General features: G+C 49.4%; 1 protein-coding gene across 3 annotated transcripts; it reads right to left on the bottom strand.

Annotated features, from left to right (window-relative positions):
• Positions 1-332: 332 nt before the first annotated feature.
• On the bottom strand, positions 333-13,965 carry ZNF518B (zinc finger protein 518B). Of its 3 annotated transcripts, none has more exons than XM_015072973.3 (2): positions 13,612-13,965; positions 333-3,841 (listed from the first exon to the last, which is right to left on the bottom strand). In XM_015072973.3, the coding sequence occupies exon 2, from the start codon at positions 3,646-3,648 to the stop codon at positions 403-405; it is 3,246 nt and encodes a 1,081-aa protein (XP_014928459.1). In that variant the 5' UTR covers positions 3,649-3,841; positions 13,612-13,965; the 3' UTR covers positions 333-402. The 3 variants fall into 3 exon arrangements, with proteins under 3 accessions (XP_014928459.1, XP_053073543.1, XP_026892323.1); XM_053217568.1 differs by lacking the exon at positions 13,612-13,965 and adding an exon at positions 12,919-13,032; XM_027036522.2 differs by lacking the exon at positions 13,612-13,965 and adding an exon at positions 12,384-12,600.
• Positions 13,966-14,652: the final 687 nt, after the last annotated feature.

Genomic DNA, 14,652 nt, shown 5'->3' with positions numbered 1-14,652 from the left:
CCATCTGGGCTTAATCCCTCAGTAGCATGTGTAAAACACTCTAAACTCACCCTTTTGAATAGATTACAACAAATTTGTATCTACTCGGTAAAAGGGGTGCTACACAAAGCAGTCTCAGATCCCAGTGGAAATCTGCAAGTTTCACTTCTCTCCAGGAAAACGCCTGTACGTGGATTTGTGCGTAATTTCAGGGGCCTCAAACACATTCCAAGTTCCAGTCACTTATCTCGGGTTAAGACTCCTGGCTCTCAACATTTCTACAAGAGTTCTGAAGAATTGATGACTCTCTCATCCCTACAATCTCTATTTCTCCTACTGAGTCAGGGAGGAGAAAAAAAAAAAAAACAAACTAGAATAAACTAAAAGTAAGAAAAACAATTTGCTTCAAAGACCACTTTTTACTTATTTGCCTTTGGAGGAAAGAACATCCCAATCTCTAGTAGCTTCTATCAAATGCCGTTGGCCATGACTCATCCACTCTTCCTGGTCTTCATACAGCCGCCCACAAAACCAGCACTTAAATATACACTGGGATGAGTCATCAGGCAAGGAATCCACCACCTGGTAGTTGTTTTTATGAACTTTTTTAAGTTTCATTTTCAACATCATTTGCCTTTTTATCTGATTGGCTTCCTCCACATTCTGGTAGGTCAGGCGGACGTGATGCCGTCTGATGCCTAGCTGACACCTAGTCCTCTCTGATAAGACGACTTTGAGGACGTTGCCTTTGTACTTGTTTATTACCTTCATCACATTGGTCACTTCTGGTGAGTCAACGTCAGGATGGTTTAACACAATGACAGGCTGGTTCCGACGGGGGCATTTAATCAACTGGTCTGGTTTAGCTGCTATCAGTCGAAGTTGTCTTGTGACCTGAAAAATTGAAGGATCCTTGAGATAGCGGCTGGGGTCAGCCTGGATTTTGGTTTTCTTCTTGGATGAGTTCACTTGTTTGGTTTTATTTTTACTTATAGGAAGACTTCTGGGGAGCAGTTTCCCTTGCTTACTTGGTTCACTGCTTCCTTGGTGACTGTGTAGGGGGCCAGTTTTTTTAGGCATGGTGCTACAAGTAGCACTCTCTTTCCTTGGTTTTGGCCGAAGAGGTATATCAAGATTTTGGGACACATCTACTGGCCCACTTTTACTTGTCAAAGACTGTAAGTCTGAGTCTGTCTGTCTCACTGGGCAGAGCGGAATGGGTTTTATTAACTGTGTCTCACTGCAAGGTATACTGACGGGTGCTTCACACGTAGCCTCTATAATGTGGGCATCCTCAGAAGAATTAAGAACCCTCAACACAGCCCCTTTGGGGATCAATACTGGAGTAGCAACATGGGCCTTCCTGGTCACTCTGCTTTCAGTTTTCCCATTGCTGTCTTCCATAAACTGTGGATACATTTGCTGATGAGTAAGCTGTCCATTAATAGCGCCGTCATCCTGAGGTTTGGGGAGCGTGCCTGTGGAATAGCCGGTGCCAGTAAACGACACGTTAATTTCGTGAATACTTTCAGGAGCAGCTTTCGAGGTTCCCTTCGAGGCCTGCCCTACAGAACGGCGATGTGCATTATTTGCAGACAAAGATGAAGGCTTGCCACAGGATTCAATTAACTGAGCTATCTTTCTGCGCAAGAGTTCAATTGACTTTATTTTGGACGTGGAACTATTCCATTTAACACCTTCAGGGACATTTTCGGACCCAGAGCTCAGAGAAAATACTGACGAGATGACCGGGCCATCGAAAGAGTCTTTAGTCCTTTCTGGATTCTTTAGTTCCAGGGGTTCCTCCCCAGGCGGCAGAGCCCTGATGCTATCTTCTCCAGGTATACTTAGGTGTAAATACTCCCTTTTGCGTTGAGAGGCAATCTGGCCTGTATTTGAACCTGCCTTGTGTTCCTCTGTCTGCTTGTCCTTCAGCTTCCTGTGGGAGGGAGCCATTTTTGCAGGAACACTGATCTCATTTCTAGATTCCAAGTGATTTGTGCTCACAGGCAACAAGCCCTGGTCTCCAGAGGACACAGCTGCAGGTGGTGCAGCAAGAGGGAAGAACGAGTGTGAGTCGCTGTGTAAATGTCTTCTATCCTCAGTAAAAGAAACAGCAGCTTTATGTGGAAACGGGCTTGATGCAGTTCTGAGACCATGTAAAACACTGTGTTTTACTATAGCTGATGGAGAATGACCTTTGAAGGAGAGAGACGGAAGGGCCGGTCTATGTGGATACATGCTACTTTTTTTCTGGAAATCCTCCACTGTATCTGGGTTGAGGAGGGATTCCCCACGGTTGTGCACACGAGAATCTGACAGGAAAAAGTCGTAAGACCTCACCCACTTCATATTTTTAAGTTGTTTCTGAACCGCAGAATGGAGATTATCAAAGCCTGCGAGTTTTCCGACATTCCCTTCAATTGGCGGTGGCTTTGTATGTCCTGCAGAAGCCATTTTTTCCCGTTCGGTTGAACCCTTTTCGCTAGTCACACGCTCAGAACTCCCTCCCTCAGCCCCGCTGGCTTCAGGGCGGTTACCTTCTTCCAGAGGAAACAGTTTCAGGACGAGCTGCTGGGTTCCATTGACAACCTTCACATCCATCAACTGGGCTAGACAGTTTGCAGGGACAACTAATTCCGCCGGTGCCACGACTGTTAAGGGCATTCCCGGCTGCACGGGCTCTTTTGCAGGGGACAGCACTTCCACCTCCACGCTTTTGTTCTCAAACAGACTGACCTCGTTTGGCTCCGACAAGGTCACTTTATTCGGAACACACACTACATCTTTCTGGTGTTCCTTGGATTCAGGCAGCAACATGATATTGTGCATTTTGTCCTTATTTGTATGGAGGGAGAACCTTGAGAGTTGATCCGACAACCGATTTTGAAACGCAGTCCTCGGACCGGGAGCTTTTAAAAGCTCTGCGTTTTGTTTGGATGCGCCGGCTCTTTTCGGCTCCAGCTTGGCTACGGTTTTGGGCGGCCGCTTTCCACCGGCCCTCTCGTGCACTCTCCTCCTGTGTTTGACGATGTAGTCGTTTCTGATAGCGCCATAGTCGCAGTACTCGCACTGGTAAGGGAATATGCCCGTGTGTTTCACCAAGTGCCTCTGAAACTCCCCTTTTGTGTAGGAAATGTAGCTGCAGTGAGAACAGATGAATTTAATCTCTTCATGTTGAAGCGTGTGCTTTTTGTACTGCAGAGGGTCCTTTGTGGAAAATCGACATTTATCACAATAGTATTTGCCGGGCTTAAAGTTCCTTACCTTAAATTTGTTACTGACGGAACCTGAGATGGTCTCAGCTTTATTTCCTACATGAGCTGCACTGGGATTACTGTTCACAAAATGAAAATGGGAAGAAGCCATGCCAAGGTTGCATGTGAAGCAAACATACTTGTCGTCCTTTTGGCTTTGCCCAGTACCCTTCTTCGGATCTCGAAGCGGGATTCTGTGGACACTTTTGCACTTTACACACGTAGCAACCGTCATCACGGCAGCCTCCGCCTCTGAGCCTTGACATAACAGAGCCTGCGCTTCTGGTCTGTCTGGTCGAGTCGCTCTATTAGCATTAGGCTGTTTGGGTGACATGGTCAAGGAATTCTGTGCGTCGTTCACTTGTGTGGTATATAACTGCTGTCCGATATCCTTCATCTTCTTTATCTGCATTTCTGAAAAGAGAAATCCAGAGAGACTTCACATGATAAAATCCTTAGGGGCCATCCTTCATTTCATTTTGTGATCGGCAGAGAAACAGTTACTTCTTGGGCGCATACTGCGTCCTCCTTTTTAATCCACCACCACAGTAGGTGTAGGATCCCAAAAAATGGTTGCTTCCAATACTCTGATATTCTGGGCAACACTAAAGGGAAAAAAAGGAAATCACAAAGCATGATTAATACATGAACTTAAGGCTTAGTTAAGCTCTTTCACACTTATTCTTGGCAATTTTATGTTAAATCTTGACATTCTTTCTTACACACACGTTGACAGTAAAACGTCATCCAACAGAACTGGGAAATCACAAGCCTAAACTGGAAACATTTTTAAATTCAGCCCCCCTGAAACTCATCACTTTAAACCAACCATAAACAGGCCAGGAGCAAGGAAATCACAGTTGTCATTCAGAACAGCCCTTGATACGTGGACATATTATTTTTAGGTATCGTGGAGAGCATCCCAGCAATTTCACAGGCATAATTTCATATTTGCCTAAATAAAACCTTGTATAGGAGGATGCTATTTCAGTTTTGAAAAAAGTTTTTTTTTTTTTTTTAAGTATGTTTATTTTGAGAAAGAGAATAGAGAAGGGGCAGAGAGGGAGAGAGGGAGAGAGAATCCCAAGCAGGCTCTGCACTGCCAGCGCAGAGCCTGACACAGGGCTGGGACCCACAGATGGTGGGATCACGACCTGAGATAAAACCAAGAGTTGGACGCTTAACCAACTGAGTCACCCAGGCACCCCAATTTCAGTTTTTAAACACACAGGTTATCAAGTGGTGGAGAGAGCCAGGGCTTCGGCTCAGGTGTCCGTTTGTTTCTACACGACAGCTAATCGTCAGCTTGGATTCTCAGCTCTCTTTCACGTGCTCCATCTGTGTTCACAAATGGTAAGAAGTCAGTAATACACTGGCAATATTAGGTGTACACAAACTGAGTCCTTCAACATCTCACTGAGCATCTGTCAGGTGCCAGGCACTGTTCTAAGTGCTGTAGGGTAGTCAGCAAAACCAAGTATCATGAGGGTATAAGAGGGGAAACAGGAGATACATTTATTTCTTAAGTGGTGGTAAGTAATTGAGAAAAATATACTATAAACGAAGGCCAGAGGGACTAAGTATGTGATGAAGTTGAGGGCTAGCATGTGGAGGGGTGGGCAGTCAGGAAAGCGTCCCGTTAAGCTGACATGTGAGCACCGACCTCGGGGCAGCGAGGGAGCGAGCACTGTGGCTGTCTGGGAGAAGGGAGTTTCAGGCAGAGAGGAAGCCAAGTGTTGTGGGATGAGGGCCTGGAGCACCAGAGGAATGGCGAGGAGGCTGAGGATGGAACGTAATGAGCAGGGGGGGAGGAAGAGGACAGAACAGTCAATATGGTCAGAGGCGGGGGGGTGGGCACTGGTCAAAGAAAGATCTAGCACGCAGTACCCTACGGATGTGGCTTTTCCTCTACATGAACCAAATAAGCAGGGGGGACTGGAGCAGCGACGTGGCCCAATCTGATTTATATCCCAACAGAGCCCCTAGCGGCTGTACGGGCCAGCATCCGCGAAGGTGGAATGACAGCAGCAGGGGACTGAGGTGAGAGGCGGTGGCAGCCTGGGCTGCGGAGGGAGACGCGCAAATGTCCCTACAGCGAGTACCACGATCTGCGTGACATGATGCGTTGTTATATAAAAACACTTAATCACCTTTAAGTGCACATTCTTTCTTCAGAATATACAGAACTAGGAGCCAAATAAAAAAACACTCTAGCTGGGGATCAGCTAATAGCCTTTCTTTTATGACCTTATAGACATCAGTTCAGCCTTCTGAGCCTGTTTTTTTATCGGGCAACTAGAATGAAGGACACTTATCCTACTTCTCCCCCAGGGCTGCCTGATAACGATGTAAACTGGCTTTGGTGAAAAGAGACCCCAGTGACACTGCTATTTGCCACTACTCAAATGACCTCAGGTGAGCCACCCATTCGCATCAGCTTATTCACGTGCCTTCATCTACATGAGTAGTTTTGTCATTTTCTTTCCAAGTCCTCTGAAAACTCAGACGTGTCGTTCCTCCTGACACTGAAGACTTGAAATCTCAGACCGGACCGTAGGATCACATGCTTAGCAAGAAGCAGAGAACATCCTGATGGAGGAAAGTCCCTGGGAATTAACCAAGCCAGCCGCAGTGGCTACGGAGCGCAGGCCTCTTGGAGGTGTTTTCACAAAACCATCTCGGCAGTTATTCGGCATTGAGAATCCGCAGGAGCAAGTGCCAACAGAAAGCGCGAGGCTGTGCTTAGCAAATACGGTTTAACGGGAGATGCAACGTCTAGACCTGTCCCGGTTGCAAGGATCTTCCAGGCCTCTAAACCTTTCTCAAAATTACGTGATGTTTCTACACTGGCAATTCCCTCCGTCCGGGTGATGCCAGGCTTCTTCCAAACAAGTACAGTCTCTTTGGCCTTTGACACTCGTGTGGCTAATCACAGGGGTAAAAGATAACCGTGCGCCCCGAGACAGAGGTGAATGGACGGAGTGGCAGGCCGAGAAGTAAGATGGCTTTGCTGCTGGCACCGCACGTGGGCACACCCGAGTGACAGGTTCCCACGCTCACTCCCTCTTGTGCAGCTCGATCTGGTTCACACAAGGCACAAGCACCTGGGAAGCTGGGTCCTCTTAGCAAATCACTGCCCCAGGGGCTGATGACCAAGGCTTACGTGGAGTGACAAAACGCCATGCGTGCACCTGACCCTGAGAGGACACTGGGTGAACAGTCAGCATCAACTTTGGTGTTGACCTCCCTTTCACACTCATAATGCCTGGATTACAAAACCTCTGCATTTGACCTCCTAGGACAAGAAACATACTTATTTTTCTTTTTAATAACTTAGGAGGGTTCTCAAAAACTTTAACAGCATTAAGTGAGCTTTTTAATGCATAATTATCTGCAGCATCAGCCAAAGGCGATGGGCGCACAGCATAGAGAAGAGGCACAGTGTGTCACAAACGTGTTTCCTCGAGACTCAGTCTTGCCTCTTCCTGCAGAAAGGCCTCAGGGCGGCATTCGCTGCTGGTGGCCTTCCCTTCTGACTTTGAGCTCACTTGTCCTGGTTTCTTACAGATTTATCACGGGGACACACAGAGACAAAGACTGAGTTTGTCAAGACACCAGCTCAGTGACGCGGAGGCCTATAAAAGCCATAAAGGTTGTCCGAGTTCTCCTTAAAATGGAAGCATCTGACTTCCAAATACTAGAAACACCAAACGCTCAACAGAATTAGAAGAGAAAGAAATAGTAACGCTACTTAAAGCTACAGATTCTGGAATCACCGTACAGGGACTTAAATCCCAGTGCCATCCCTTTGTAGGTGTGTGACCTGGGGTAATCTGAATCCTCTGTTACACAGTAAACAGTACCTATTTCACTGCTGGTCACAAGGATTACACGAAATAATATGACATAAGGTGCTGAGGTTAAGTCATCACACATCGTAACTGTTGATTTCTCCCTTTTAAAATGAGGAAAATAGAAGAAACCATGCCAATCTCATAAATAGTCAAAGGGGCTAATATATATCTCCCTCTTTCTTCACTGCCTTACGACTGCTGTTTCCAGAATATTCGCTGAAATCTCATTGCATGACTTTAATTACAGTCACTGGGTTGTGTAGCTGAAAACACAATTCACCTCTGGGGCAAGACCATCACCCAGCCTTAGTGGCAAAGTGGCTGGCACGAGAGGATGCTTGAACTACACACAGAGTCCTCACTACAGCTCAGGTGTACGTATAAGCTACTTACCGGACTACCCGTTTTTGTTCCTCTCTGAGCCCAGTTAACTCCCGAAACAGCCCTGCAGCGAATGCACGTTTACAGGCCAGATGTTCATGTGAAGACAGGCTACCCACTCACATCACGTGTGTGCGACACGGGTCATCACGGACGCTTCTGCTCGTGAGAGGTGCCCGCCAAACTCAGGATTAGCTGCCTGCCTGCCTCATGTTTGGACGGAGAGGCAGATTTACGGAGCTCTCTCCAGAAATCCTCCCACTGAGGCTTCTGCCATGTCCATTGCAAGGGCAGGCATGCGGCTGCTGTACCCGCCAAGATCAATGGGAATGGAGATGGACAGTCTGCAGTTCAGACTCTGGTTCTGTCCCTCTTGTCTGGGCCCTGGGGCAAGTGATTGCTCTCTGTTCACGGTCAGGCAAGAAAACAGGTTTTACTATCTTCGGACTTAAAGGGTGATCAGGAGAGGGAAACACGATTAACGTACGCAAAGCACTTGCCCGTAGCACATGTGCTCAAAAATTTCTTGTCCCTCTTGCCTACTTTATTTAGTCATAACAAAGACCGGTCTAACAAATTTTGTTTCCCAGCAAGCAAAATTTTAAAGCATTCTACCTCAAAGGGCCCAGGAGCATGTAGACAAGTAACACCTGATCAGAAAGAAAGGAAAAAAAAAAAAAAAAGCAACATTAGGCATGTAAACAGCTAATACTGCCCAGGTAGAAGAGGGTTTAGGAAGAAACTGCGACCTCACTCAGCAAGTACTTCTTCAGACAGTGACAAAGAATCAGAACTTAACTGAATGGGTAAATAGTTCTAAAGAAGGAAAAACACCAACCAAGTATTCTTTTTCTTTTTGCCACACTACTTGGCACTTCAAAATGACTGAACTGCAAACTGATGGCCCCTGAATGACCAAAAAAAAAAAACAAACCACAAAAAACTTCCAAATGTTGCTGGCAAAAATACAACCTTTGGGATTCTGAATTTCCCCTGGGTGGCAGAATGGGGCAAGAAGGTTGGACAAGGAAGCCCCTGTTCTGACCCCTCTGCTTTCCAGGTGAAAAGTATAATACAGTAGAAAGGACAATGGCCTTGTGATATCAAGAACAAGGTTCAAAACCTAGGTTTTTGACTTTAACAGCTGGGTGATTCTGGATTTGTTAACCCCTCCGGAGCCTGAGTGTTTTTTCACTTGGAAAGTGGGAATAATAATGCCTCATTTACATGCTGATGTGGGGAAGAGGTATATGCAGACAGCAGGTAATTTTATGCTAGGCAAAGAGTACGTGTACTGTTAAGAAACAAGTCAACATACTTTTGTAAGATTCCTTTGAAAATAGAAGAGTCTGTAAACTCCTGAGAAGCAGCAAGTCTTAGTTTAACAAATCAGCCTGATGAGATAAAGGCCTCTGGCAGCAGGCGGTTCCCAGGGGGGCTGGAGGCCAGGATCTTCTCCCCAACCCCATTTACAAAGGAGTTATTTGGGGATTGAGCTCTTCAACTGAGACTAACTACATTAGAAAACAAAGTTACGATAGAGGTTTTCCTTAACAGTTTAAGACCTTTAAGTATATATATATATATACACACACACATACATATATATATATACATATACGTATGTGTATATATATGACCAGTGAGAGAGTTTTTGAAGTATAAAACTTATAGCTATGTGGAAAGAAGAATGTTAAGGGGAAATTATGCTCTTGTTAGCATTAAAAAACACAAGGGAAAAACAAAGTAGTATTACAAGCAACATTACACAACTGTGTGGGACTAAACACACCTAGGGACTCGAGGTCTCTAAAGGTGATAAAATGAAGGACACATATATTTTTGAGCCCCTCCTCCCCCTTTTTTTGCCTTAACAACCGAATTTTGTGGATGAAATGGATTCAGGGTTTAATAAAAAGTATAATCAAACACAGACCTATCACTACATCAGTGATCATTAACCTTGGCTGCATTAGGGTGACAAATTTGTCATCATATGCCCGGGATGTTAAACTTATTTTTGAAGGCAGTCCCTGGGATGGTCACTCTACTGCACACCAGGATCACTTGGAGAGCTTTAAAAAAATAATGCCTGGGCCCCATGGTGAGTGTGGGAGGCTCTGAGAGTTTTAAAAGCTTCCTAGGTGAATCAAATGTACAGCCAAGGTTAAGAACCACCACCTGCCATTACAGGTGCAGAAGAGTGTGTGGGAATGGTAAGAATCTTCTGACCGTCCTCGTGCAATCTTTTATATACCCGTCTCAGCCAAGGGTGCCAGAGATGGGGCAAGGACACTGCCTTGGACGGGAGTGGGTGGCTAGGGCAAGCAGACTGGGTGCAACCCTTGCTGAGCCATGTGACCTTGGAAATGTCATCACTGATACTCGCTGTTAAGCCTGTAACGACAATAACCGCTTTACAGGTTCTTACACGTCAACGTTCCTGGCAGGATGCGGGCACAAAGAACATAAACCAGGACTGTTTCACCCCCACACCTGACACAGGCTGAGGTCCTGAAGGGGTGTCAGGGGAGCTGCAGAGCAGTCGTTAAATGGGTGGCCTCAGCGAAGTGGTAAATGCGGATCTGTCAGCGGCTGGCTGTGTTTGGCGATCCTGGTGCATCTTGACCCACGTCAGGTGGAAGGGGTGCTGGGTGCCTGCAGAGGCACATGCATATGTCACCTCACATTCCTCAAAGTATGCCTTCCATCATTTGCTTCTTCTAAGATAAAAGATCTGGAGAAGCCGTGTGTCTTTTCCAAGGTCACGGAGTTGGTCAGCCGGTGTCTAATCTAAATTCTTTGCTTTTCTGCTAGCGGGCTCTGTGGGGCTGGGAACTGAACTCACAGACAGCAGCTGCTGCCACTTGGGTAGTGTTCTTACTTCCTGCCTGGGGCCGCTGAGCTGCAGAGGAGTCAAAAGCATGGCAAGTTCCAGGGCTCTTCCTTCTTTCGAGCCTTGTCTTCTCCGGTGCCCCGGCCCCATCCGGCCTCACTTCGGGCCTTGGCACAGGCTTCCGCACTCAGAACCCCCTGAGGCTCCAAGACACTGCACAAAATGCCCTGCGGAAGCCAGGCACTTGGATTAAGTCCTGGGTCTTGTGCAGCCTTGGTTTCTCTGAGAATTTTCTCCTAGAAAATAAGAAGGAACCCCGAAAATGCTTCTCAAGCAGGGATGTGTGGCAAAATAATACAGGAGCTTAAAATAAAAAGGAAAAAAAAGAAAAAAAAGGTTTCCTAGGACTGAGGTGACCAAATGAATCAGCCGGCCTTTTCCCTGAGATGATCTGAGGCAGGCACTTTACAATTCTTGCCAAGTGATTCTGCTGCCTCACCACCCCACTCCATGATGAGAACATCTGATTAGAGTCTGGGTCCCTTCAGTCCCAGGATGTAATCTGGAAACTGCAATTGGCTGGGCTGCATATGTGAACAAAGAAAATGAAGTCTACCCCAGGCTGCTTGAGAACAACCGAGACTGGGAAGCCGCACTGTGAGGACCTTGTTTGTCACAGCCAACAGCAGAGGGCTTGCAAAGGAGACATGCCATACATATTGAAGGAACGAATAAACGAGGGAATGAATGAAAGAAAGGTCAGCCTTCATGGCAACGATCATAAAGATGTGCTCTGTTCTTCCTCTTGCCTGAAAACTGGCCCAGATCCCCTTACTTAAAGCAAATACCCTATGGGAGATGGAGGTGTTTTTTAAAATTGGTATTAATGAATTTTTAATAGTCCACACTAGTTTGACGTAAACATCAAGGGGGAAGCTCGATAAAATACTGCCCTCCTTTGTGTGCTGTTTTCAAAATGCATTTGTAATGAACGTTATCAGCAGAACAAAACTGGGTACACACAAAAGTGTTCTTTTTCAAGGCTATATTACATCCTGGATAAAAAAAAAAATCATTAAAAAAAATTCATCCCAGGTGAAAGGAACATGGATATCAGACAATTAAAACAGCCAAACGTTCTACCTGCCTTCTGAAGAGACTATATGGTATTGGTTTCTAGCCTCCATTTGCTGGGCTTCTAGAACCCTTGGCCAGAATCTCCTGTTGTACACACACATCACACAGGCTGGGCTGAACTTCGTCTATGTGACTCAGAGAAAACTCAAGAGCCACATTCCTATTCTCTCTCCCTTCCTCTAGGAAAGTGCTGCAAAGCTTCTGGGGACCCGTGTCTGGTCTTACTTAATCTTGGTGACTTCCAATCTAAAGTTGAGAGAGAGAATCTTTAAAGGTTCTAACACAACATTACAGGTTAGCCGGGTAGGCTTTCTGAAACAGGACAAAGAGCTATTTCACTTTTTCATTAATGTTAGGCTGATATATTGTTCGTCATCGCACTTTTAAAAGTCGGGGTTGTCGTAACGGGGTACGTTTACATAGAGGGACTGAAGTGTTCTCCTTCATTGTCTCCTTTGGCTTTCCCTTTCCGAGGAAGAAAAATTCATTCTTTTGCAACCGGCCTGAAACTGCCCAACAAGCCAAGGCAACAAGAGAAAAAGGGCAGCTGGGCTGGGGAGGTCCCACAGAGGCTCCCATCAGCATCTGAACGAATCAAACCTTCACCATCTCCTCTCCCCCGAACCCGCCCCCCCCCCCCGCCCCCTACTCCGGCAAACGATGCAAAGGTCCTCCACGGACAAGTCCGTCTCTGGACACACGCCGCGAAACTCCCAAGGAAAGACAATGCCAGTCCGGTTTTCAAGTTTATTGTTGGCACACTCACACCGATGGTACACGTTATCCGAGGCGAGTCCACGTCTAACAGCGTGGTGCTAGGAAGGGGGAGGGGAGAGGGCGCGGGAGCAGGGGCTTACGGCGTGGTCTCCCGGGGCCGGCCCGTGGCGGGGCCGCGGGGTCTCCGCTAACCACCGGGAGTCACACCACGTCAACGCTTACCTCCGAGGCCCGCAGGAGGCTTTAAAAATGGCCTCCTGACGACACTTCCTGCTCCCAGCCGACCGGTAGAAATCCTCGCAGGCGATGCATCATTTAAAACGCTGGGGGCGGGCGGAGGAGGCCGGCGCGGCGACTCCACACCCGCGGCACCGCAGCCCGCACGCCGCCGCCGCGGATCGCGACCGGCGCGGGGGGGGGGGGGGGGTTGGCGAGCCTGCGGGGTCGCGGCGGCACAAAGGGCCCGCACCTCGCCGCCGCCCCGGCCCCGGGGTCTGGGCGGCCCCGGGCCCCCAAGCCGCCCCCCCCTCCTCCGTCCCGCCCCCGTCCCGCCCCGGGGACTCCGCGCCGCGCCGCCGGCCGGCCGCTCGGCACGCGGGGCTGCGGCCCGCACGACCGCCGGCTGCCCGCCCCGTCCCGCCCCGGCGCGGCCTCGTCAGGCCCCCGCCCCGCGCAGCGCCCGCGGCCCTCTCCGCGCCCCGGCCCGCCTGCCCCGCGCGCGAACCCGGGGCCCTCGCCCTCCGGCTCGGTCACTCACCCCGCCGGCGGGTCCCGGCTCCCGGGAAGGGGTGTCTGCACCGCCGGCCGCAGGCCGCCGCCGCCGCCGCCGCGCCCGCTGTAGGTCCCTACTCGGGAGGGGGGGGCGGAGCCGGGCCGGCGCCGCGCGTGCGCATTGCGGCGCGGAGGCTCGGCTGCGGCGCGGCTGGTGTCCGAGGTCCCTAAGGCTGCGCGGGTCCGCGCCGGGTCTCCGTGCCGCGGGGCGCCCGAGACGGAGCCGTGCCCGGATGTTGGGCTCAGGGCTCGACCCAGCGCGTCCACACCCACTGCATGCAGCGGTCGTGCTCAGCCTGCATGCAGTGCCCGCAGGCTCAGGAGCCTCACTGCAGAAGGAGAACCGATCTACTTCCATCAGCGGCCCGGCGGACCGTTCGTGAGCGCCCGCTGGGTGCCGGCGCTGGGTCCAAGCCCAGGGCGCGGTAGCTCCCCGCCCTCGTGGAGCTTGAAGTCCAGCAGCGAGCGAGTGAAGGCGAGAGAGACAAGGAGCCCAGCTCTTCAGCCTCCAAATGCCTCCTCTTGTGAAAAAGCAGCCGTGAATGACCTGGCCTTGAGTTGGGTTCGAATCCCGACTCCTTTCCATCCTGCCTTTGGGACCTTGGGCGAAGAGATCCCCTGATCCCCTGACCTCTCTGAGGCTCGCAGTTTCCATTACTAAAGGTGGAAGAGGTCATACCTGAAGCCCAGAGTCTCCTCTATCACGTACATGGTTGTCGGGGCCAGACGAGGCAACGATTGCGGGAAAGCCTGGAGACGGTGTGAGCTCATTTAATGCGTGTTTTGTCCTGCTGCTTGGACTCGGATACCATTTGCTGGGAACCTCCTTCCACCCCCGACACACGCGCACTTTTGACCTTTCGGAAAGAAAGTGTGCCTAAAATAGATCCGTCTCTGAGGGAAGAAGGGGACCAGTCCCAATAAAAAGTGACTCAGACGTTGCTTCCTACAAAATAAAAGTGCTTCCTAGGAAGGGCAGACTGTGGCAGGGAGCAGCAATTTCTCCAGGAATAACCGTCAACAGTTTATTTCAAAGCTCCGGAAGGAGCAAGGCGGGATTCCAACACCTTCCTGTTGGAGGCCAGAGGTCAGGGTGCGTGGACGTTGGCCAGAAGCAGGGCGAAGATGCAGGGCCGGGGCGATTCTTCCACACGAAATGGAGTTCGGGAAGACCCGTGTCAGCCACAGGACCGGCAGCTAGGCAAAAATGCCCCCACCCCCCACCCCAACTGAAATAACAAGAGCTGAGCAGAGAGCATGCCGACCCAGAGAGGGATCACCGACGGCAGGTTCTTCCCCCGCTGCTCTTTGCTGCAATGCCGGACCTTCGTTCCTGATAAGGGAGCTTCCTGGTTCTCTATCTTCTGTGGCTCAGAAAAGCTAGCGGGCCTTTCCTCACAAAAACGCATTTATGTACAAAGAGTTCATATCCATAGGGCAGAGAGTTCCAGCTCCTTCCAGAGTGGGATGGCCTTGGGAAGGGCACCGAAAATCTAGCTTGGCCACTGCCTAGACATCGCTGGTGGCCAAAGGCGCTAAATGCAGGAAAAACCTGTTAATTCTAGGTGTTGGAGAAACAGAAGGCTAGGCATTAGAGGATTTTCCCTAAAATGTAGCCGAATTGTCACCTCCCCTTTTAACTTCCACTCCTGCATTGCAGTTCTAGCCTCTGGAGTCACCCGGAGTCGATGGACAGTACCACTGGCTTTCCCGGAAAGGT

This window comes from Acinonyx jubatus, chromosome B1 (genome assembly GCF_027475565.1).
Source record: "Acinonyx jubatus isolate Ajub_Pintada_27869175 chromosome B1, VMU_Ajub_asm_v1.0, whole genome shotgun sequence".
Lineage (NCBI taxonomy): Eukaryota > Metazoa > Chordata > Mammalia > Carnivora > Felidae > Acinonyx > Acinonyx jubatus.
Note: the sequence above shows the minus strand (reverse complement) of the source record. Positions and strands in the feature narration are given on the sequence as shown.